At 31.9% G+C, this 26,786-nt stretch overlaps 2 protein-coding genes and 3 non-coding genes across 5 annotated transcripts; 3 read left to right on the forward strand and 2 right to left on the reverse strand.

Annotated features, from left to right (window-relative positions):
• Nucleotides 1–1,679: 1,679 nt before the first annotated feature.
• On the reverse strand, nucleotides 1,680–12,088 carry LOC149901596 (trimeric intracellular cation channel type 1B.1). Its single transcript, XM_090111004.1, has 7 exons — nucleotides 11,835–12,088; nucleotides 8,082–8,238; nucleotides 5,549–5,721; nucleotides 4,996–5,095; nucleotides 4,486–4,606; nucleotides 2,797–2,955; nucleotides 1,680–2,529 (listed from the first exon to the last, which is right to left on the reverse strand). Exons 1-6 carry the CDS (start codon nucleotides 11,953–11,955, stop codon nucleotides 2,800–2,802), a joined length of 828 nt encoding a protein of 275 aa, XP_089967130.1. The 5' UTR covers nucleotides 11,956–12,088; the 3' UTR covers nucleotides 1,680–2,529; nucleotides 2,797–2,799.
• TRNAP-CGG (transfer RNA proline (anticodon CGG)) lies at nucleotides 6,284–6,355 on the forward strand. The gene has a single exon. It is a non-coding gene; the product is annotated as a tRNA-Pro (tRNA).
• Nucleotides 11,127–11,198, forward strand: TRNAP-CGG (transfer RNA proline (anticodon CGG)). The gene has a single exon. It is a non-coding gene; the product is annotated as a tRNA-Pro (tRNA).
• A 187-nt stretch (nucleotides 12,089–12,275) lies between the features above and the next one.
• Nucleotides 12,276–12,348, forward strand: TRNAV-CAC (transfer RNA valine (anticodon CAC)). Its single transcript has one exon. It is a non-coding gene; the product is annotated as a tRNA-Val (tRNA).
• Nucleotides 12,349–13,125: 777 nt separating this feature from the next.
• Jabba (jabba) lies at nucleotides 13,126–26,720 on the reverse strand. The gene is made up of 8 exons (XM_090111018.1): nucleotides 26,410–26,720; nucleotides 18,921–19,070; nucleotides 18,220–18,371; nucleotides 17,655–17,855; nucleotides 16,769–16,903; nucleotides 15,943–16,210; nucleotides 15,415–15,448; nucleotides 13,126–15,107 (listed from the first exon to the last, which is right to left on the reverse strand). Exons 2-8 carry the CDS (start codon nucleotides 19,066–19,068, stop codon nucleotides 15,080–15,082), a joined length of 966 nt encoding a protein of 321 aa, XP_089967144.1. The 5' UTR covers nucleotides 19,069–19,070; nucleotides 26,410–26,720; the 3' UTR covers nucleotides 13,126–15,079.
• Between the last annotated feature and the right edge of the window lie 66 nt (nucleotides 26,721–26,786).

The following is a 26,786-nucleotide window of genomic DNA, read 5'->3' on the forward strand; positions in this document are numbered from 1 at the left end:
AGATTCAGGTGATATAATATAATTAAAAATGTAATAAAAAAGATCGTACATCCCTATACATCAGCATTTTGAATTATGTACATATTTTAATTCCACATACCTATACAACGAAGAACGAACACCGCTACACACCGTAACACATTACTTTGGCTAGGTCATTCGTATCGGTGTGACATGCAGCCACATTTTGTCAGTGACCTCAACTTACCTTGTGAGTTGTGTGAACATAACCCTGCTGTCAGCCATTGCTTTCGCGTCACATATTATGCACTTCGCTAATTATATTGCATTATTCATTTATTTACTAAAAGCTCAAGCTTTTATGAATTACAGTTGATTTCTAGATATACATAGAGATAGAGCGGCTAAAATAACAGTGACGATTGTAACAGCTGTTATTATATCAGAACTATAGCAATAACATATCATTATAATAATTAAACTTGCTGGCTGCAATTAATTAAGAATGTATACCCTTTTCTCTCTCTTTTCCTTTTCCTAGTAAGCCCTTATTAGAACTCTACATATTGAAGTATTCTATCCTCTAACTTAAGTGTCTACTTTTTAAGTCATTTTATTAATAAAACAAAAAGACATTAAACTTTTTTATTATTAAATCTGTTCTAAATATGTTTATTTTTAGTAAACTTGCACATAAATGATAAAGTAGAACCAGCTTTGCTTACACGGGCTACACCACAGGCACAGACTAGTAATATAATAATATACTACGTCCACAGGCTTACACATTAGGTACTTATTTGTCTAACACAGTATTAAATTATCTGTGATCCAACATTAATAAAAAAAATGGAATAAAGGAAAGAAAATCAAATAAGACTCTAGATAAACAAACGAATCTCTCAAAACCGAGCTCAAAACCGTCTAGCCCTCGATTCACCGTTGTCCGCCGATAGGTCAGTGGTACAAGATCGCCGGTCCCGTTACATTACTAGCCTTGAGACCATTGAGATAAATCTGTTACTTTATTGTTGAGATTCCATGTTCATTTCCCATCCTACTTATAGCTAATGGCACTATTTTTCTGTTCTAAATGGGTAGAAAAGGCACTCGATGAACTTTTTAAGCTTTTTAAGTTTTATAAGCTTATTTATGTGTTTTAGCTTCAAGCAGCAACTGTATGTCTGTAATTTCGTTCATAGGTATGTAACCGACTCCTACAAACTTGATTTTGATCGATAAACGGACAGATTTAAGACAAATCGCCAAATTAACGGTGACAAATGACAATACAAGAAATAAATGAGTTTTCTTAGCAAAGCGTGTTTTTGTAATTCTTATTATAAGAGAAGGCGATACAACTGCGACTGGGACCAGAAAGAAAGCTATCGCTTTCAACACATTACATTTTTGGAGTGCTTTTTCTGGGTTCAGTTTTAATGGTTCAAGCACATAATATTTAACTCATAATTTTACAGATTATTTAGAATTTTTCAACGATTTAAAAAAGCCAATTCAATCTATGATATATAAAAAAGCTAATAGAGTCATTGAATTCAATCCAATCATTTATTTGCTTTTACGTATAAAGCAATGGAAACTTAATTCACGTTCGAAAATATTATGTAATTTAAGTAAAAAATAAGTACGTATACTTACCTACTAAGGCAATAGAGTAAGAATATTGTATGGTATTAATAAGAAATAAAAGACGATGATTATTAAATAAAACATTTTATTGCTTCCTTTTTATGTCATATTATTGATTATTAAGTACAATTGCAAAAATGGCTTATAATTATATGAATTTAACGAAACATGTGATCCTCACCGCTTGCACCCCGCGATTTGGTCAGATGTTTCATTAAAAAATAATACTAATTATGTCTTAATACTTGAATCAAAATTATTGAGGTTGAATTAAAAATTAAATTGATTAATTATTTAGGTATCATTTAATTATTAAAAATAAAAAGGAAGTCGTATTGATCGCAATTCGTTTCGAAGTAAATTTAAAGTAATATAAATACAATGCTCATTGTTTTTTTTAATATAAAACAACACACAGATAATACTTGATGATGAGGAACTGGTAAAAAAGTAATTACTATTTGCGCGGCAAAACTTGTGCGTTGTCAAAATGGCGAAAAAATAGGAAGACACAAGATAATATGGTAACATTTTCTTTGTAAGTATATGATTTAACAACCAAACATCACAACATTCCTAAAATCAAACATCACAACACATAATTTTAACCAATTTCTTATGAATGCCAACACTAGTTGAAATTCAATCATGGAAACACTACTTACTAAAATTTACGCACAAATTAATTGTCAAAAAACATACATAACCTAACATAAACGTCTTACATTTCATAAAACTTATGACATTATAATGATTTATGACTAGTCAAACTTAAATATACTAAAATAAAACTTTGGTCGTTGTGCCATTTTTTTCAAGTTTAAGGGTTTTACAATTTTTTTTTTATTTTTTATTTTTTACGTAAAAACATGTCGCAAGAGGTCGGGCGTCGGTGTAGATGTTATGATACTTTGCGAACTGTAAATGTAAAAAAAATTGTATTAGTTATATCAAAAATTTTGAAGAACAATGAAAAAAAAACTAAGAGTTCACTAAGATATTATAATTTATAAAGGATACATTTTTACGTTGTCTATGTAGGTGACATTTTTGCAAGTGACATTCCAAAAAAAAAAGTTTAAAAAGAACAATAGAACGACGATTTACAAAAAAAAATAAACCAGCCAGCCAATATCATCTTATCCTTAAAGAAAAAAAAAATGCGTTCTAATTTCAAATACTCACACGCTAATTAGTCTTTTTAGCGTCTTTCGTCTCTTCCTTAGGTTGTCCCTTGCCCAGGAGCTTGGCGAGCGAGTCCCAGATACCACCCAGAAATAGTGCGCAGAATAAGTTCTCGAACGGCACGAAGGGATCGTGGATGCCCAGGAGGATGGATGATAGCTGGAATTTTTGAAAAACATTTTTTAGTGTTTGTAAAAAGTGTGTGTATAAATCGATTTGAGATTAGCTGGAGCGTCATAATAAATTTGATTTACACATTAAAAAACAAGCTAATTTTTTTATCGCTGACTTTGCATGGGATACATGGATAAATAGTATAGGGTATTTATTTCGCTTTAAACCCATCTCCAACCAAATCTTTTCAAAAGTAGTTATAGGTGTGAAAGAGCAGCACATAAGCAAAAATCTAGAAGTATTTTGTATTCTAAAACAATATCTAAAGCTCTAGAATTTGGGCGACTTTTTATCTTAATTTTTTTTCAAGTATTTCTAAACATTTTAATGCTATAAAAATTTGTGTGGTTTTATGAAACCACGATAAAAGTGAAACTGTTCGAACGGTTCCGAACACTGCTTTGTGTAGCGCATGTCGCGTGACGGTCGGCTGCCGAGTGCCGGCGACATGCGCTACACAGACCAAAAAGTTTGAGACGATGTAATAAAAGTTTCACTTTAAAACCCAAAATTAACACGTTCACTGCGGCACCTAAAATGCCAAACTTACCGTTGTTGCGGCATGTCTTCAATACTTCACATCGGCAAGTTCACCACTGTGCGTCATGAGCCATTTTTATCACATCGCACCTACTGACTTTGAAGGTTAATAATTTCATGAAATTTCAAGATATTTCAAAAATTTTTTTTTCGGTTAATAGTATATATAGTCTTGTATATACCGCATAAATAGCTTTTAGTTTGACTCAATAGTTTCAAAGATATGAGGGAAAATGTAAACCCCTGATTTTGTGAAAAATTATTTGCCATCCCGCACTGCGTTGATACGGCATGTTTACAGTAATAGCGATGGGAAACACTGTAAAATAAAACATCGATATCGATATAAATCAATTTTGTATATTTCAGTCTGTTTGTTAACAGATAACGAGATCGTCGATACAAAAAAAAAACACATATAAAACAAGGTACTTGATAGAGTACTATCAGGAAATTGTTCAGTAACTTTTGTTTTAATTTGTTCACTAACTTTTGTTTTAATGTTTTATATTATTTTCACAACTGTCATCACATTTTTGCATTTATGCTACGAAATAAAAGAAAGTAAAAAAACTAAAGCCTCTAAGGTATCATTGTCATTTAAAAATTTGATAACGACGCGTGCGGTCCTGGTACATCACTATGCGAGATTGACACGCGGCGCGCTCGCAGTACAGTGCGGCATGAGGTGCTTGTCCATGGCAAAATATTTGACATGCCGCACACAAAAGAAACGGTTTCTTTTCTATGCGTGTGTCTAATATTTTGCCATACGATTTTTAAACGAAATTGAGTCCTACTTCAAACTGTGATCACAAAAATATATTTGTCTCTTTTCTAGTCATTGATTAACATATAAAAAACCTCGCCGCACCACGGTGAAAACTGCGATTTTGGGCGCCGCACTGTGGTGTAGTCGCTGATGGCCCGATACTGGACATGCCGCAGTGAACGTGTTAAATCGTAAAATCGTACCTTAAAGTAAACAAAGAAGATGACAATGCCAAAGTACACGAGAGCGTGCGGTGCCGAGATGAGATCCGTCTTCTTGTCCAACACGAAGATTATGGAGGCTACCAAAGATGCCTTGGTGTAGCTGAAATTATTTATAAGTCGGTTAAAATATGTTTACAGATTAAGAGACGGTGTTTATAGTTATAAAACCAATAAATATGTCAAATATTTGTGAACATAGATCTCTTAAAAATTACGATTCAAATTTTTTTTATAAAATCATTTTTTCTGTTTAGAGGGCGACACTATCGCTAATAGCAATATCAACGAAATATTTGAATAGTTTTGCGAATGAAGTGGTAAATTGTCCGAATATATTTTATTTCTAGCTGTTTGTACATGTTATAATTTTGACAAAGATAAAAGATTTTTTTTTATCGGAAAAGTATCTTTGTATTAAAGAACCAACAGATCTTCTCTACATAATATTAGACGTTTTTATTATTTTTTTAATAAAATACATCAACTTACAAGCTAGGCTGCATGGTTTCCATGGCAGTTGGGGTCCAGGCACCGCGAATGAGCCTTTCAACCAACTTCGTGAACCCGGCACCGTTTCCTTTCAGTGTACCTGAAAATTTAGAAATTGAGCATCAATTTTCAACATAAAATTAAAATTTTATTCATAGAGTTGATTAATGAAATTTGCTTAATATTAGAAACCTTCAATCTAGATTTCTGATCATCTTAATCGGAAATGTGTATCAATCTTCTTCTTGTATTAGCCCAATTTACTCAAAATAAATGAATTTTAATACTACTGTGCAATTTTTATAAATTATAATGACTAGATTACGAAAAACATTTCTTCTATACGGTAGTTAATCGTCACTGCGAAAATACATATTATTCCATTTTAGAGTCGCTTTTGATATTTTTAAATATCGTGTTAGTTACTTGAAACGATTTAGCTGAAAATTGGCAGGGAGGTAGTTTAGAGCCAGGAGAAGGATATAGGATACTAAATATGTACCACGGGCGAAGCCGGGGCGGACCACTAGTATTAAATAAAAATATATCTTACCAACAACAATCATAATAATATACGCGTTAGGGTACAATTTAGCAGCATGGCTGACACCGTCATACACTTTTTTAGCCCGGTATATTTCCTTCATGGCAGCTGCAGCTACCTTCACTGGGAGGAATTTGGCTACTTTGTAGCCGACGTCAAATGGTGTGTAGAATACTACATACCTGGAAAGAGAAATAAAAAAATATATAGTACCTAATATCACAGATAATATAATACTAGTAGTAATATGGCTTAATACTATACTACTTACGTACATTACCACAGAGGCGATATTGGTACAATCTCGGTTGTTAAACCGGCTACCTTTTTTTTTTTATAGTGGGGAAATCTATAACCCCCGGCTCCCGGGGATGGAGCCGTGGTTATGTCGGATTTTTACCGACTAAAACCCCACTCTGTTCCATCGCGCTGCTTTGGACGGAACTGCGGGAACGGTTACGACTCTACCGCGTGTCCCGCCCAGCAGATGCCCGTTTCCAGGCCCACCACTAAACCGGCTACCTACTCAATTTTGAAATTGGACCCTTAATTGGCTCTTTAATTGTGATGTGTGTAAAGTCGTAGAACAAATGTTGTTACTTATGATGTTAGCTATCTTGTCCTGCGAGGTTGCTGGTGTTTTACAAGTAACCCTGTATAAGTGCATGTAAGTGAATTAAAAGGTAGGTATTATAATAAAATGCGTTAATGAAAACGCAGTGAAAATTTAAGCTCGTCTCATGTGGCTCGTTGGTCTAGGGGTATGATTCTCGCTTCGGGTGCGAGAGGTCCCGGGTTCAAATCCCGGACGAGCCCTGTCGAAGCAGTATTGAGCTTCTATTTTTTAAAGGTGAAACATTTTTACATATATTTTGCGATTTCATTTTATATATTTATTCTAACTTTGGATTACCAAAAGTTATCCTGCTTTATCGCATGTGTTAATAAAAAAATGTGTCTCTACCTCTATCTCTATGAGTTTATACACATAATATACATACGTCGGTATGCACATTTTACGTTAGCAGCATATAATTATATTTAATAATCCTATCCTATCCTACTAATATTGTACTAATATTATAAATAATTTGGAAAATCCAAAAGTGCACGCCTCATAATTTTTTTTTAATAAATATTTATTAATTATTATTTTTGTTTATTTAATAACAATTAAACCACATCGAATCAGACCCTGAAAAATGAAAGGGTTCTATTCCTGAGCATACTCAAGCGTAAGAGAAAAAAAAGACTCGATTAGTAAAGTATTTCGGTCGCTATCGTGTTAACAAGAAAAAGGATCCGCACATACAGACACACGGACGTCCAAGACAGAACTTTTTTAAACTGTTTTTTAACTAGTTTAAATAACAAAAATGACATCAAAAATATCATGAACGTTAAAAATAGTGTTTTTTCTTAATATGTGTGTGTATGTATTATCTTAAATGTGCAATGTATGATACATAAAGACATTTTAAGTTTGAAAAATCAGATGTTTTGCGCGAAGTGACAGTAGTACCCACCTCAACGCTTCGCTTATGAGGCGTGCAATACGAAAGTTTGTGAGGATGGATATGTGTATGTATGTATGTTTGATACTCTTTCACGCAAATACTTATGAAACTAATAACGATTACAATGAAATTTAGCACACATTTATAGAGGGTAACTTGGATTAAGACTGGATTAAGGATAGGTTTTATCCCGGAAAATTGAGTTCATTGAAACAGATAAAAGGTGGCAGTTTACTGTTTACAGCTTACTAAGTTACCTCTGCATTATAGGGTTATATAACTGATCGAGTCAAAAATTAACTTTCAAAACAATCAGCGAAGCAGAAACGTTCAATAAAATACAAAGACAGAGAATGAATAAAATAATATATTCATCGTGATAGCACTAAATAGTATAAAACAACGTCGATTTCTCTGTCCCTATGTCCCTATGTATGCTTAAATCTTTAAAACTACGCAACGGATTTTGGTGCGGTTTTTTTTAATAGATAGAGTGATTCAAAAGGAAGGATTTAGTATATAATTTATAATGTTTTAGACAAAGCGGGCGAAGCCCCGGGCGGAAAGCTAGTTGTGACATAAAACTGGAGACTAAATATTCGTATTCAAGGTAGACATTTGCAGAGGATTGATCAACAATGTTGCTGAAAATATTGCTGCTCTGCGACAGTAACTTTTCAATCTGCCACTCGTAGTACTGACAGAAACACGTTTACAGTTACAGAAACTCTGCCACCAAGTCTATAGCAACACGTTGATTCAACGTTGTTGCTAATCAATTGTTTACCCAAAATGTAGGACCTTCCAAAGATTCTCCATAGATACCTACTGCTTTCCGAATCGGTGGTAAATGTTAAAAATATGACGATTCAAAAGTCTATAAGAAGTCTAATTGAATATTAATAAATGTTCAAGTTTGAGATTAGTAAATAGTTTGGTAGTACTTGTATACGTAGTATATTATTATTAGTCTGTGGTAGTACATAATATATTTATATACTAGCTACGACTCTTTACGCACTTACCAAGTAATAGTACCAATGACCAATTGTGGGGTGTTCTTCAGTGGTGCCAGGATGGGTTCCCCTAGCAGGCCGTTCGCCACCATGCCGCCCGCGAATATCACCAGCATGGTGGACAGCCAGCAGGACAGCGGGTGCTTGCGTGAGAACGCTTGGGCACCTGAAATAGGGAGTTTTTAGGTTATTATTATGAGTATAGGTCTCAAATGTTTGAACCATATTATTTAAACATAGCAGAACAATATGGATATTGGATATAGGTACAGATAGGTAGACTTATGGCAGATTATACTAGCTACTGATAATCAAGCAAGCTCGTTTTAATTTTTATTCGTCGTAGTCGTCGTTTCAGCCAGCGTTTCTAATTTTTAAGTACCTAGGTAACCCTTTCTTCTTGCAAGAAAAAAATTATGGGTTCATCTTTAGTGGATTGGATGAGTTTTCCTTTGATTACCTACTCTTAAGATTTGCTTATAAATTTATATTGCTGTAGACATTGCTACAATTGCACGCCTCATAAGCGAAGCGTTGAGGTGGGTACTACTGTCACTTCGCGCAAAACATCTGATTTTTCAAACTTAAAATGTCTATATGTATCATACATTGCACTTGTAAGATAATACATACACACACATATTAAGAAAAGACACTATTTTTAACATTCATGATATTTTTGATGTCATTTTTGTTATTTAAACTAGTTAAAAAACAGTTTAAAAAAGTTCTGTCTTGGACGTCCGTGTGTCTGTATGTGCGGAGGATTTTCTTGTTAACACGATAGCGACCAAAATACTTTACTAATCGAGTCTTTTGCACGCCTCATAAGCGAAGCGTTGAGGTGGGTACTACTGTCACTTCGCGCAAAATAACTGATTTTTCAAACTTAAAATGTCTTTATGTATCATACATTGCACTTCTAAGATAATACATACACACACATATTAAGAAAAAACACTATTTTTAACGTTCATGATATTTTTGATGTCATTTTTGTTATTTAAACTAGTTAAAAAACAGTTAAAAAAGTTCTGTCTTGGACGTCCGTGTGTCTGTATGTGCGGATCCTTTTTCTTGTTAACACGATAGCGACCGAAATACTTTACTAATCGAGTCTTTTTTTTTCTCTTACGCTTGAGTATGCTCAGGAATAGAACCCTTTCATTTTTCAGGGTCTGATTCGATGTGGTTTAATTGTTATTAAATAAACAAAAATAATAATTAATAAATATGTATTTATTAAAAAAAAATTATGAGGCGTGCACTTTTGGATTTTCCAAATTATTTTTTTCTCTTACCGTCTTACGCTTGAGTATGCTCAGGAATAGAACCCTTTCATTTTTCAGGGTCTGATTCGATGTGGTTTAATTGTTATTAAATAAACAAAAATAATAATTAATAAATAATTATTACAAAAAAATTATGAGGCGTGCACTTTTGGATTTTCCAAACTATTTTGTTTTTATATTTTGTCAATTGAGCATTCTTCTAGAATTAGTAACATAAAAATCCTCTGGCTCGTAATTATCTACAAGGGTACGTTAATTATCTATAATAGGATATTTTGTTTCTTTTAACTTTTATATTCAAAATTTATATTGGCTACCATTACCTTTATAATGATGTACTTAATAGGTACCTTATGAATACAATTTCGTGCGCTAAATATAAATTAACTTTACATGTTCTCTGCATACTAATAAATACTAAATTTTTTAACAAGTTTAGGTACACTGTATCGTAAATCAACTGTCAAAAGACAAGACTAGGTACCTAGTAATATATGATTAAAATAAATAATTGAGTCATTGCTCACATTTAAATTACTTTGTAACGTATTAAATAGAATTTCAAAATCTATAATGCTAAGATAATAAAACTGTAGAGTTTAGAAGTAAGTCAAATCATTGAAATAAAGTTAAAATCATGTTTGTACTTCACTACATATTATAAAACAAAGTCGCTTTCTCTGTCCCTGTGTCCCTTTGTATGCTTAAATCTTTAAAACTACGCAACGGATTTTGATGCGGTTTTTTTTAATAGATAAAGTGATTCAAGAGGAAGGTTTTAGTATATAATTTATTAGGTTTTAGACAAAGCGGGCGAAGCCGCGGGCGGTAAGCTAGTTTTGGATATGTAGACAATTTGTTAAACTGCTGATAGTTTGGCCATTGTTGTATGATAAAATATTTCCATATCAATGTCTCAAAAATGTTCGAAGCTTAGATATTTATTTTATTATTATAAATTCGTAAATATCTGTCTAATGTCGACTTCATTAAATATCTTAAGAATTTGTAAAAGGTCATGGGCTACTTTATGTTGCGAAAACAAAACTTGTAGGGTGTGAAATAGAGGGTGAAAATGTAAAGTGCACGCGAACGAAGCCGCGGGTGGAAACAATTTATATTTTCCTAATTAATTGAATTATAATATATAGTGTGTTAATAGTTTTATTACAATTTATACTTCTACTGTAAACTATTATTCCTTTTATTCGAACCTATTACAAATTAAAATTTAATTTTGCTTCTTTTTATTAGAATTTAGAAGTCATACGAGAAGGCTAGAATGTTTTTTAATATATAATATACCTACTAATATTATAAAGGTGAAGAGTTTGTTTGTTTGAAAATCTTCTTCCTTATTTCAATTTTTAAATCCATACTAATATTACTTACATAATATTTAAATGAGAAAGTAACTCTGTCTGTCTGTCTGTTACTCAATCACGCCTTAACTACTGAACCAATTTGCATGAAATTTGGTATAGAGATATTTTGATACCCGAGAAAGGACATAGGATAGGTTTTATCCCGGAAATCCTACGGGAACTGGTTTTTATTTGAAAACGCGGGCGAAGCCGCGGGCGGAAAGCTAGTGGTTAAATTCAGTATTTGCTATTTATTTTTTAAAGTTTAAATATCTTGCTATAAACCTATAGAGTTGGTGTAAAAATAAGTTTTCATTGAATAGTATTTCCACTGTATCGCAAAAGCGATGACGTGGCACGCGGGTAAAGTTGTCGTTAATTTCGCAATTGTTAGACGTGGCTCGTTGGTCTAGGGGTATGATTCTCGCTTCGGGTGCGAGAGGTCCCGGGTTCAAATCCCGGACGAGCCCGTGAAGTACCTTTTTATTATTTTATGTCTTTCAGACCGGGAAACAAACAAATAAATACCTATTCTATTTCATAATCTCTACACTATACGTATTTTTATATTTAATTTTCGCGCCATCTGTTGCTTCTCTGTGACGTGTACTTCAGCAATTTGTCCTTTCAGCATATCAAGTATTCCGGCTCTTATCTCGCACATAACCTAATATTATAAGTGTTTTGCAAAGAAATGCATGAAATCTGTAATGTTTAATTAGTTGATAATACATTGAGCGCTAAATAATTCATGGTTGATAATCTTAGATAATTAATATATTATGATTAAACCGGATAACAACGACTTAAAATTGCATCACAGTTATGATAAAAAAGTATTGTTTATTCGCTTAAAGTTATATTTTAATAAATGAAAATTTATGAGGAACGCTCTATTGATCCCATTAATCCAACACGCGGTTCATTTTATAATACAGGGAACGAATCTATTTTTAACTTGTATAGGTGTATTTATTTTAGTACAACGTTGTGGTCGTTTTGGAATAGTAAATTGTTTGCATTTATTCAAATTTATAAAGAGCGAGATGCGGAAATGTACGCAATAATTGGCGGGAAAATATATAAAATATAATATTATACTTTACCAGACCCTAAATCCTCTCTCACAGCTAGAGCGCAAAGCAATGAATGCGCTATGTCGAAATATGGATACATTTTCAGTTTAATGATCTGATTGGCCAGGTCTAAGAATGCTTCGGGATCCATGGTGATTGTTTTTAAGTAGCTTCGAGGTTAAAAAAGCGGATTTCTGTACACTAAACACCGACGAGTGCGTGACACTATGTGTCCGCGACCAACCGCGGGCGACGTTGCCGCGAGACTGGCTAAAAGCTAAATATCTAGCCGAAGAAAGATAATTTTTTTGGATTATTTTGGTCAGCAGAACGCGGTCGCTTCGGCCCGAACATTCTGTCACGACTCACGGTGGACATTTGGTACGTTTACAATTTATTCTTTTTTTATTAAGTCGATATTCAATCGAGTATGTACTGCTTATGATTCAAAATTTTAGAATCAAACGACAAGTTTCCGTAGTGTAGCGGTTATCACGTGTGCTTCACACGCACAAGGTCCCCGGTTCGATCCCGGGCGGAAACAGAGTTTCTTTTTTATTTTTCTTGTAAAAAAGAATTTATGAACAAATATTTTATACAAAAAATAATTAAAGCGATAAAATCCTACAATTATAAATATGTATAGCAAATTCACTTTAGCAACAAAAAATATTGTCTTTGAAGAATGGTTAAGTAAGGGTTAAGTAGTTACCTACCAAGTATATAACATGTATTATTTATAACATGTTCAAGTACTTACTTATTAGATAACTAGCACATAATAATATGTTTGCAAACAGGTTATAAATGCTACCTAAAACTTGCAACGATTGTATGTATTACCCACAGATCACAAAATAGATCTCTATGGTATTCCGTATTACCGAGTTATAAACGTAGGTACTTAGTACAAGATTGACCAAATATAATAAAATAATATGTAAAAATATTCATGTAAAGTTTTACACACTAACGAAGTTTTTTTTAAACTATTTTGAACATTAATTCTTTGTAATAACGATACATTCGATATTTGATAACCCATTGACCTTCCCTCATTTTAAAATTCATTCTGATCATAATAATTAATTATCTACAGGGGGTCATTTTTTATTCGTAATTAATAGAAAGCTACTTTTTGTGGTACGGATATTATTATTGTAAATAGGAAAAAGGTTTGAAATCTTAACTTATTAGTTTTTAATTTATATTGATGGCTTCTTTCTAATTTACTATGTATAAAAAGTTAAACATACCTCCTACCGATATTTTCTATATTCTAATCTTAAAACTAGCAAAATAATTAAGAATAAAACACTCAATAATTTCATAATTTTATTACAAATAAATACAAACATTATCACTTACAAAAATAAATTATTTATATTATGATATTTCGAGAAAATCGTTAAAAATATGTTGCAGTTAATTTCTCGTCAGTCTTATAGATACGACACAGCCAAAGCTTTGGGAAAATAGCAAGCGAGTTTGTTCACATAAGTTATAATATACAGCACAACTGAACCGTTTTTATTAAGATTTCAACAACTGAGTAGGCAAATATTTTTTTTAAGAAAATGCATTTTTACTTAACAATTATTTTCAGATGATAACAACATGTTTTAGCAATTGAAAGCGTTCACAAGGCACAACATTGAAAGGCTCCAAACTATAACTTCATTAATTTTAAAAAGCTAGCTACCTTAGTTACTTAATTTAATTTCAATTACAATATTGTGAATTGATTACTTTTATTACTTAAACTTGGAAATTAATAAAACCATGAAACCAAATTCAACCTTAGGTTACCAACATATCGAGTCGAATAAAATAAAACAAAATATTACATGCTCTTACTACTGAAATATTTTGAAAATTATAAATGGTCCGTGTACTTTTCATGTTGGGTATGAACTATGAACATATAGAATTACTTTTGAGGAAATTGTTCATTCAAAATTAACAATTATTAAAAAAAGTATAAGAAGAAACAGTCTAATTTAGTGTTGATGATAATTTCAATTTTAATCTTTATTGATATGCTTATTACTCATCCTCCACATCAAATAGAAAAATATAAAGGAATGTTTTTATGAGAAGAAAATAGATTTACAAATGAAAATATTGTAAAATTGTCAGGAATTATTTAGTCAGTAATATAGTCATTTTTAAGATACTTGAAATAAAGATAATTTTGTAAAAACATTCGTTAGGCATTATATCATATTCCTGCAAGAAATAATTTTTTGATTAGATATGAAATTACCTTACGTATTGTTGTTTTCTTATAACTCTTAATCTGCGTGAAATTTGTTCCGCTCTATTCAACAATGACCGTAAAATACATAACAAATTAAAATTGTAAGCAATAAGTAAAGAATTGAGTTAAATATAAAATATAATTTTTAAAGAACCTTTTCTGTCACGTTCATAAGAAAATTAAACCAACAGAAAATTAATTAAAAGTTTTAAAGTTTAAAGATTATTTATATTGATATAACTAAATTTAATATAAAATATTACAGAATCGTTTTTCGTTATATATTACACTGATTTACATTAGTGTGCCTGCTTAGCCTTACCACTTTTGTAAATAAAATATGTAACTATTAAATTTATCAAAAAAAAAACATTAAAATTCATAAATAATTTTTAGTAACAATAAATTTCAACAAACAATAGCTGCCTTTAGTTTAAATTACTATTTTTCTTTTATTTTTAAAAAGGACCCGCCTCTAACCTCTATGAAAAATAAATTTGCGTCAGTTATGACAATATTAAATTTAAATAAGACATAAAAATATAACATTTTTGTAAAATTGACATAATAACGAGATTCATTATCATAATAAAAAAATAATTCTAGCTACTAATTTTTGTTCAATGTATGATACAAATAAATGACTTAACTTTCTTCCATCACACAATACCATAATATTAAAAAAAATGTTTATGCGTAAAATTAATTAGTTTTTTTTATAAAAAGCAATTCTGTCATATGGTATTGTCTATGGAAACTTATCGTTTAGGAACCATAAATATAACTTAAAAATTAACACCTTAAATTAAAAATGATAAATATAGCTGTCTCTTTCTATTCTTTGAAAATGTAATAAGTTAGAGTGAAAAAGCAGGAGTTTAAAATTAAAATAGTTTTCAATTTTATTGAGCGTTGCTTAAATGCGTCTAAAATAGAGTGTAAATAAGTTATAAAAACAGTAAATAGTTAAAATTAATAGTATAGCTTATAGATTAGTTTTTTTAGATTTTAGTTTTCAATATATTAACTCCCCTTCTGGAATCCTGGAAAAAATAAACACTATAATTATAAATTGATCTATTGACAATCTTTGTCAGTAAATAATGTTATCAATAAAAAAATTGAAAGTTCAAAGTTCTATTTAATAACATATTTATTATACTTAAGCAATATCTATTTCAATTCAAATTTTTCTGAAAGGTGCAATCAACTTATTTAAAGAAGCGTTTAGCCCGTTTATTAAACGGCGCCATTTAAATAACTGCCTGAGGTGTTAAGCTACATCGTGGAGAAAAACCGATGTTTTTTTATTATTCTAGAACTTTTGTATAAATTTATTCAGGGCAATACCTTTCTTTGGCCGGCAATGTATAACTTCCATTTGCTGAAAAGAAATTATATATTTAGTGATATTACACACACTTCAACATGTCAATGTGCTCAAGTCTGTTTAAATTGCACACACATTTCATACATTTGCCTTTCATCTATATATATAAAACTCAAAGGTGACTGATATTGTGATCTATCAACGCACAGCCAAAACCACTGGACGTATCGGGCTGAAATTTGGCATGCAGGTAGATGTTAGGACGTAGGCATCTGCTAAGAAAGGATTTCCCGAAATTCTTGTGGGAACGGGGAAAAACGGGGATGCACGTACAAAGTCGTGGGCGAAAACTAGTTTGAATAATAAAGTTTGTTAGAGCGATTCCATCCTTATAATTTAGCCCAATGATCAATGTAATAAAAGTACAGGTTATAAATTAAATATATTTTAAAAAAAATTTCCGGGTGCGGAAAGTTAATTTTCGGAAAATTTTGAAGTTTATTTCAAAGCTTCGCTTCACGTTTGAGTTTTGAATTTGGTAAACTCACCAATTTTATGATTCTGTCCATTCCGTTCGCTTTGTATAAAGTTCAATATTGTGTTCACTTCACTCCTCTTATCTTCCCTCAACTCCCTTTTATCTTCTCTCAACTCCCTTTTCTCTTCCCTCAACTCCCTTTTCTCTTCCCGTAACTCCACTAACTCCCTTTCTGGCGTGGAAGTATGTAATGTTGAACTGTTGTTTGACTCTCTGTAGAATTCTTGGTCAGATTCTGTGTATTCTGATTCGCTTTTGAGGCTCGCTGCGTTTGTTAACTGTAAACGATATATGTATTTATTATGAGTAAAAAAATTCGTCACAAAATATAGTTACGTAAGTTATGGGCAGATGTTTTTCATATCTGTAACACTGATGGATCTAAACCTTTTTAAGGAAAAAACTAAATTCATATACTTTAGAAATATTTGCATATTCATAAAAGGAAGCCAACCGTTCCGATAATTTTAATGTGCACAAAAATCATTACAAATTAAAAATTGATACTTTTAATGTAGACAAAAATTATGAAAATGTTTAATTTTATGAAAATTAGAAATTAATATACCATTCTTTTAAATTACAGTCACATTAATCATACTTTCTTTTGACGTGACAACGTCTTATAATTCCATAGCCGGCTGCACACACGAAAAAACATGACTCATGCGGCGTTACCTCGCTCTGAGGCGTTCCGTAAGGCTTGAAGTGCAAGCGAGAGCGCGGAACGAGCGACAAAGAAGCACAATCGGCCGTTGTCACGTTCAACTAACGTCAGTAAACCGACTTTACAGACAACCAATTTTTTTTTCTAGTTTTTATTCGTTAATACCCACCGTATAGCTGGAAGATTCATCGGAATCAGCATCCAAATCGACCATCATTTTCTCAATGAGTCGCTCCATGCTCGTCTCACTCGTGGACGCCATGGGACTGGCTGATTGACGACCGCGTTTTGTGCGTTTTACTACCTGTAATATAGAGGAATAGTTGTTTTATTAGTTACACAGGAAATTGACAAAAAAAACATATATGTATACAAAAGTAAGTAAAACACTTTTTTTAGTTGCAACTGTGGTGTGATAATAGTGCAAATATTTCAAATATTTTGAAGCTATTGCATAGCTTCTATCGCGGGCCTTGAGCGCGGGGACCGAATCCAGAAATTCCGTAACGAAAAAACCTCACGCTCCCCACGGGGACGGGCGCGGAGGTGTGGCTTGAAGGCATAGCATGCAATAGCTTTACCACGGCAGTCCCCGAGTGCCACACGTCTTTTTTTTATTAAATAACTAATTTATAAAAGAATACTTGTTTAATCACTTTCACACAAAATGAATAAAAAACTATCAAGAATATTAAAACATAAAAAACACATTTTTTTGTAAGTGTGGTGCGATAAAAATGCAAATATGTACTTCAAAATACACAATTTAATGCAGAGTTAAACTAATCACTACATCAAGTAGTAAATATCACAAACTTTGAAATAAGGATATTCATAGCCGGTTTCACCACTTGTTGAAAATGTATCTTTATTGACAAAAAAATTTTTTTTTGCACAAATGTTCATACATCATTTGTATACTTGTCATATAACCTGAACAAGAAACCAGAACATATTCGTAATTTACGTCGTGGTTATCTTGCTTGCGTGGTGTTATTATTTTCTGGAACTTATCTATCGGATATGCTAACCAGCACATAATATAAGCAACTTACCAGCACTTCATCATTATTGCTAGCTTGTGTAGTATTATTATTTGCATAATGATGTCTTCGGAAGCACATTGTAAACTGAAAGAGCGAATACAAGCTGCTCCTCCAGGATTCGGTCGTGTTCTCGCTTCGCGCGCGCATCATACGCGTGCCTTGGTACTTTAGCGTGCGTAGATAGCGACGCTTGCTTTGTATGAAGGATACCTTGAAAAAAAAATCTCGTATCAATATGACTCAAGAATTTTAAATTTAGGCACAGAAGCAAAAAATAAAATTTTCAAGATTTGCAGCTTTGTAAAACTGGAATTTTAAAACGAAATATGTACATATAACAACGAAATCTATGTTTTAGTGATAATTTTGGATGGTTTCATTGGGTATGTCAAGGAGGTGTTTTGTGTGAAAAAAAAATTAAAAGTTTTTTTTTGTATGTTTTAGAAATTAAACAAATTTAACAGATTTTTAATGCGATGTATTCATTGTATTATATAACGGGGAGGCTTTAATCTTTGGACTCCCAGTAACCACATTAAAAAAAATACAGTAAAACTTCATTAAAAGCACTTACCATATCAGCAGACCTAAACGGTGGTTTCCCGAACGCCAAATTGATGAGGGATATTGACTCTCTGGTAACTCGAAGTAGTATGAGTAGCATCAGAAAGAACACCCACGGCAAGGGTCTGATTAGTTGTGGTTGTTGCCTTTCATCTTGATCCACTGGAAAGAGCAATAACAAAATCAATTGCTGAATATTAGTAGCAGTAAAGTTGTTTGTCATTCTTAATCTAGTTATAATTTTCGAGACCCGACTATAACGTTTTGTACTATCAAAACTGGAATCAAAATATACATCATCAGATAATAACCCAGTCTACATATTTTTTATGCCCGCTCTTGCATTTTATGCCAGTGTCTACTTAAGTACCTATTGAATAACTTTGGCTTCTATATGTAATATGGCAAGTATGTGCACAGCAGCTTGTCGAAGTACTTGAGGCAGGTCTGCCCCAGCCGGTAGCTCGCTGCATGTTCCACTGCCCCGCTCACCAGCTCTTTGACGAACGATAGTATTTCTTACTACCTATTAGAGAACACTTACATGGTGGTGGAACTGCCCATCGGGCACACTTCTCGACGGTCCGATCAGCTTGTCGACGTAGTTAATGCAGGTCTGCCCCAGCCGGTAGCTCGCCGCGTAGCACTACCCCGCTCACCAGCTCTTTGACGAACGATAGTATTTCTTACTACCTATTAGAGAACACTTACATGGTGGTGGAACTGCCCATCGGGCACACTTCTCGACGGTCCACAGCAGCTTGTCGACATACTTGATGCAGGTCTGCCCCAGCCGGTAGCTCGCTGCGTGCTCCACTACCCCGCTCACCAGCTCTTTGACGAACGATAGTATTTCCATAACTGGAAAATGGTATTAAATGATAAGTAAAGTACAAAATATTATATGTTATTGTGTAGCTTATTTTAAATGTTTTTTGTGCAAATATTAACGCTGTATGGAATTAAGTTTCGTGCCCAAACAACGCCAAATGGACTCTGTTGAACCTAAGTATATAATTGTGCGTGGGACTATAATTTATAACTATTTTTTTTTTTCAAACATTATTGATTACTCTCAATCTACTAATAATATGTAATTTGAAGAAGTACATATTTACAATATCAAAACAAATTCCGAGTACCTGGTTCACGCCTACAATATCCATGCCGAAAAAGTAATCCAATATGATAAACCGCTTTTATAACGTAATAAACAAATTATATAAAATATTGGCATCAATATTTATTTACATTATCTTTTTACGACCACAGCTTCCTTACATACATTTTATAAATTCGTCACCGATATTTTATGCCTTCCTTCATATCAATGATTCGAATACCTAATCAATAATTTTAGTATTATCGACAAAAATATCAATTGTAGTTAGATATCCATACTTATTTAATTTTATAAATGCGATAGTAACTCTGTCTGTCTGTCTGTTACTCAATCACGCCTAAACTACTGAACCAATTTTCATGAAATTTGGTTTGGAGATATTTTGATACCCGAGAAAAGACATAGGCTACTTTTTATCCCGGGAAAATGACGCAATCCCGGAAATCCCACGGGAACGGGAACTATGCGGGTTTTTCTATGACAGCGCAGGCGAAGCCGCGGGCGGAAACCTAGTTTAATATAATTTATAAACTAACCTATGAAAATATTACCCCAATTGCAAAATTAATTGCGAGTGTGGAAAAATGTTCGAATATAATATAAGAAGTAAGAACTCTACAAACTATAACAAAAGTATTTTGTGTTTTAAATCAAGGTATCGGTATGGCATATTCTACTCAAACACCGACTGTTTGAAAATTGAAACTTTTTAACGAATTCAATCCAAACTCAAACTTTTAAAGATTAATATTTGGAGTTGAATTATTTTTCTTCTTTCAAAAGTACTTTAGTACCTTCAAAGTATAAATCAATTCCGTATAAACCAACCTAGCTAGGTACTTACCACTAGTTTGTAAAGCAGTATCTACAGACTCTAACCGGCACACTACCATTCATATTTCATACCATTAGTAAAATTATGATACGATTCAAACGTTATAACATAGCCGTCGTACTTTCTAGAAATTGTCAACCAACACGCATCATAGTAAACAGTTATCTAACGATAAAAATATTTAGAATGTTGTAACAAAGTTCAAAAGTTACACAGAGGGTAGAGATAAATATAACCGCGTGTTAATTAATGAAACATGTTTCCGATTGTGGCTAATTAGTTATTAGTCTAGCCTCGATATAAAGGTGAATAATATATGCTATTATGGGCAAATTACAATCGATAAATAATTGGTTCAGTATCTATACTTTAATACGCAGTGGGTCGTCTTCACTATTCTCTTCCTTGAGTGTACGGTGTACCTTTTACGTATATAAATCCTTCTAATATTACAAATGCAAAAGTTGAATGAATTGAACGGTGAAATTGAATGGTGATTAAATCACGATTCACGGGAAAACTACTCAATGTATTCAGTATTTTCATCATACTTAACAGTGACGTAGGCTATAGCTGAAGTTCGTCAGCGGGTGCCACACGGCACAGCTAGTGCCTAGTGGTACATATTATATCTTTGTTGTTATAATATTACAATGCTATCTGCATGCATGCATGTCGAATGTTTGTACTTCTATTGGTAAGCAGGTGGGCCGTTAGAATGTGGTCGAATTTCGACCACAGAAATCTTAGTCTTATTACAGCAATAATGAAGTTGTAAGGCGAAGAATCTCAATGTTCTGAGATAAGATTTAAAACACGATGGCGTGTGTCAAGAAATAATAAGTGTGTCATAAAAAGTACAATGTTCAAGTAGATAACGAATAACAAATAATGATGAGCAAGTGTGAAAATTCTCAACAAATGCTTTCAAAATTATAAAAATGGAGTTTTAAATTTTTCTCCCTTATTAATGTTTACAATTGACCAATTTTTTTCAACAAACAACACAATCGATTGAGTCTAGAATTCTGAAATCTAATATTATTCATACTAACATGGCGATAAATTATTGTTTTTATTCGGCAATACTACACAAAAATACAAAATGAGACACTCTGTAATCTGTATAATACTACATCGTATTGTACCTATCTACACGGTCACATAATATTATATTATATCCGTGTTATTTATGTTTGTTTACTAAACATTAATTAATGTACCTTCAATTAAACTTATTATTTCGTAAGTATAAACACTTCACCTCTTGGCGAAGATAAACCCCACATCACACACATGCAAAAAAAGTTAAGGAACTCAAATCATTACCCTTTACAGTTTACACCAATTATTACGACCAAACGGTACTACCAAAACACATATATATATAAGTGTTACAAAAAATCAGCGTATTATAAATTATAAACTTCAAACGACACTTATATATAAATTATAAACTTCAAACGACACTTATAAATTATTTGTACAAGCGCGTACGCGTCTTAAAAAATCGTATACAGAATTACCATTACATAATGACTTCAAATTATAGACCCGGCAGCGTTTTTACATCCAAATAATTTCAATGCCAGAGCTTCATTCAATGCCAATTACTAACGTATAAATTTACTTTAGTTACATGTTATCTCATAGGCCATAGTACCGCTTATTAGGTATACCCACATGCTCTTCATAATTAGGTATTTGGATTTGGAATGTTATTTCTGAAATTATATTCGGTGCGATTGGTATTAACTACACAATAAAGACGGTTAAATATAACATAGTCTTCGGTATGTTCTAGATCTAGAGGTATTTATTTATCTCTGAGACTACCAATGTATAGCACAAACTATAAAGTACATATTATATAAATACCTATTAATTTTTAAAGACAGAATTATGTCGTTCTTTGACGCAATTATGAATTATAATAATAAGAAATAAGTACTATCATATTATTTCTTGAATTAATATTCGTAAAACGTAATAAAATCGAAACATGTATAAAACTAATAGTATCTAGAATAAATGAAATCAAAGAAAGGAAAAAAAATCTCACGAATCTCCCTTTATGACCAAAAATTATAAATATTAGGAAATATAAAAAATTATCATACGATTGTGCGGAAACTAGACATTTCAATCATTGGAAAAATGCAACACCATTTTCTGTTATTGTATGTATTTTTTTTTTCTTTATTGAAATTTATATAAGTAGATTTAAACTTAATCTTTACATTTTTATTTGCTCACCGTCTTTATTAAATTACTTCCTCCTCAAAAAATGTGCAAAAAATTACAATTTTTAAATACATTAATATTTTTTTACAATATAAAATACCTACCAATCGAAATTACTTGTTTTTACACAAAAAATATTTATTAAATTTAAAATGCAAGCACAATTCGTTAAGATAAAAGCGAACAACACAGAGGCCTATTTTATAATATTTTATCGAAAAATATTGTTCACAAGGCACAATTACGATAATATCGATTATTTTCACTGCAGCACGACGATAACGTGCGCGGGCGCAGCGCGGACGTAAACATATCATACGGGCTCCTTCATTGAGCATGAAAGTAAGGGGAGCTGTCTGTGTGTTTGTCAATACATACATTTATTATCAGTTAGTATTTGCAGGATAGGTGTGAAATAGTTCTGTTTGCAGATGATACCTCATTAATTTTTAATGTGGATAGGCATGACCCAAATGTTGACGAAGTGAACAGTGCTCTTTTACACATATCTGAATGGTTTACTGCCAATAATTTATTATTAAATGCCAAAAAAACCAATTGTGTTGAATTTTTACTTCCTAATGTAAAAAAGTTGAACAGAGATATTACCTTGAACGGGGAGGTATTGCATCCTACTGAGTCTACTGTATTTCTAGGGTTAACATTGGACGAGAAACTACAGTGGGGAGCCCATGTCAACACCGCTGCAGGTAAGCTCAGTTCTGCTGCATATGCAGTCCGAAAAATAAGGCATCTCACCGATGAAGATACGGCTAGATTGGTTTATTTCAGCTACTTTCATAGCATTATGTCCTATGGAATTCTACTGTGGGGCAGGGCTGCAGATATAGAAACTATATTTATCTTACAGAAAAGAGCCATTCGCTCTATATATAATTTACGTGCTCGGGACTCACTAAGAGATCATTTTAAGAATACTGGTATCCTTACTGTACCATCACAGTATATATTTAATAATATTTTGCATGTACACAAAAGCTCTGACTTACACACAAGAGTAGGAGATAGACACGATTATGGCACAAGGAACAAGAATAGAATTGAAATGCCATTTTTCCGATTAGCTAAAGTTAAAAATTCATTTATGGGTCAAGGTATACGCTTATACAATAGAATTCCTCACAATATTAAAGAGTTTAGTAGTTCTAAATTTAAAACTTACATAAAAAATGTACTAGTTCAGAGAGCGTACTGCGTACTACAGTATTCAGGAATATATGGACGATAAAGACCCATGGAGGGTTGTCGCGTAAAAACCACAGGACAGTTCTTTGGCATATTATGTAGTTAGGTAGATATAAGTTACATACTATGTAAATTTATTGACATTATTTAAAAGAGCAACTATGGAGTTTCTTGCCGATTCTTCTCCATAGATACTGCTTTCCGAATCGGTGGTAAATGTTAAAAATACTATGTAATGACGATTCGAAAGTGCTACTAAATAGTAGTCTAATTGAATAAATGAATGTTTGAGTTTGAGTTAGGAACCCAGTTTTTTCTTGCGTAACAAATTTTATTCTTTAATCGCGCAAAGAGAATACAATGGCATTCGATTTTCTATTCAAATTTAAAAGTTCAAATACAAATATTAAAACTACAAGCTGTTTTTTACATGTAGTTTAACCACTTACCTTTATTTTTAAAAGATATATTTTTCTAACATTTGTAACAAGCATAAGTTACTACCAATGGATCTAGTACCTAATTTTCTTGGGCTCATGAATGAAAAAAATCTTGTGTCTATCTTGTGCTGTCTTAACTTAGCTGCTATAATACAAAAAAAACCGAGAAAATATAACAAAATACTGATTTATTTTACAAAAATTTTAACGAAATAAATACATAGCTGCACTAACAAGAAACGCCGAGTGTTATCACTAGTCAACAGCATTAATAAACACTACCAAATGTCAAAGGTTACTGCAATCAGGCTGATATGGAGACAGCCGAGACAAATATCTAAAAGTACTTAATTAATATTAAGTTGCAATGTTCACATTTCACATGCATTTTGTTTAAAGTCTAATTTGAAATGGTTAATTAAAGCTAATTGCGACCTTATCGCTAGGTAACAATCTCTATCAGGCAACCCTTAAAGTATAGAAAAGAAAAAAAAATTGTGCAATGTATCAGTGCACACACGTAAGAAGTGAAACTTCTTTATGACCTTATTTTTCCAAAAATAATTTACTATATGCAACTTTACAGAAATACGTCGAATCACGCGTGGTAGGGATAAGAAAAAGATGGCGCGTAACGGAAAAATGTCACACGTAACGAAAAAATGTTACACAAAATTTTTTTCCAACCCCGATAAAGAAGTTTCACTTCAATAAAAGTTAATTGGTTTTATGATAAAAAATAAAAGTTCAGGATACAATTACATTGGTATACAATACATGAAAAAAAAGCACCGTATGTGTGTGTAAACTGTTTTTTTGTATTTGTTTGTATGGTGGAAGATAATTAAGAAAATTAATTATGCAATGATAATGCCATACCTCACATATATACAAACATGTTTATCAAATTTACATACATATCAACTATTTGCTAAGTCTTAACACAATATTCTAAATGGAAATAATTTTAAGACATACATTTTCTTTCTTTCTACATGTTAATTTGTCAGTCTTGTTGCTTTTTCTAAGTAATATTAGATTATTTGCTACCATATTTGGACTTTGTTAAACATACCATGTGTTTCACATTATCCTCTTTATTATTAACTAGTCGCGCCACGCGGTTTCATCCGCGTGGCTCCCCTCCTGTTGGTCTTAGCGTGATGATATATAGCCTATAGCCTTCCTCGATAAATGGGCTATCTAACACCGAAAGAATTATTCAAATCGGACCAGTAGTTCCTGAGATTAGCGCGTACAAACAAACAAACTCTTCAGCTTTATAATATTAGTATAGATTTATATATGTGCTAACTACTAGTTGCTTAAAAAAGTCTACCAATGTGTAACTACTGCATGGTGCTGCAGTTACATACTGGTACACTTTTGACTCGTTTTTCTTTTTTTTAGTCGACATTATAAATTTGTAGTTGTAGTTCAGACGTTTACTAATGATAACAAATGATGTTTTATTTAGGTAAATACATATATGTAATACCAATGTACCGATTCGATCCGTGAATAAAGAATTTTAGGCGGTGAATTACAGGAAGTAGGTCGCATTTTTTCCGCAAATGAAAGAAGCGTGAATAAGGAGCTTTTACTGTACATTAGTTTATCCACTATATTTGTTTGAATTTAATAAATATCAAATATATAAAATGTGAGTAAAAAAATGAATAAATCTAATGCCTGTGCAAATTTATGCTAATTGGTTTTGCAATTAACTTTTATACAAAAGTAATTTATCTTATTACAAAAACAAATTACCCATTTCATAGATATATAAGAAATGGTCAATATAAAAAATATGAATATTCTTTATAAGTATGTATTTATTAAAATATTTTATTTAAACCATTGCTGCTAATATGAAATATTTCATGTTTTACTTTTTATATCAGTAAATTATTGGGAAAAAATCAAATATCGAAAATATTAAGGTTATTAAAAATTGATAGTTAATTTCATAAAAATGGGGGTAGTTGTCATACAGCGTTTTTAGCTGTTCTGTAATTCTATTCTATAAATTACAAATTTTCATAAGCTTTTATGCTCCTTCAAGATTGAAAATTATAAAAAATTATCATCTTTAGTCTTCGCAACTATAAAGATTGAAGATATTATCCATTTTAATACTAACTTCAATTACATGGTCTCAGAAACGATACTCTGAATCCAATATAGGTTAAATAGTGGATTCATAATATTATTGATTTACTTAAAATTTTCAATTGATAGATATTCTATAGCTGGGTTCAAAAGAACATGTTCATCACTAGATAAGATTGAAGCAAACAAATTAAATTAATAGATTACATCCAAAATAAAAAAAAGTTCAAAATTACTTACTGCAATAGCTTAGGTGTCAAGAAGAGGCACAAAACTGCGTAGCGAATTAATTTGAAATTATAACTTCAACAGAACTCATTGAAGAATGCGTATCGTACAAACTTTATTAAACCGAAAGTAGGTATAAATTTTAAAATCACGAATACTCTTATCACAAAAATGTATTAGACAAAAACCCCCGATAGCGTAATAATTTAATTCGCTAAAATAAATAAATAATCTGAGTTTAAAAGCGATTTCAATTAACTATTATTCATTGTAGAAACCTATGGTAGAAACATAAATCGAATGAAAAGAAATATTTGCTTTAGTACCGCCAGTCGCTAGTAATAATTGATAATGACGTATGACATATTTTGACAATTCGACAGATGAAA

This window comes from Colias eurytheme, chromosome 16, assembly GCF_061535395.1.
Source record: "Colias eurytheme isolate Ceu_HAF_F1 chromosome 16, ilColEury1 Martin Lab GWU primary, whole genome shotgun sequence".
NCBI classification, from domain to species: domain Eukaryota; kingdom Metazoa; phylum Arthropoda; class Insecta; order Lepidoptera; family Pieridae; genus Colias; species Colias eurytheme.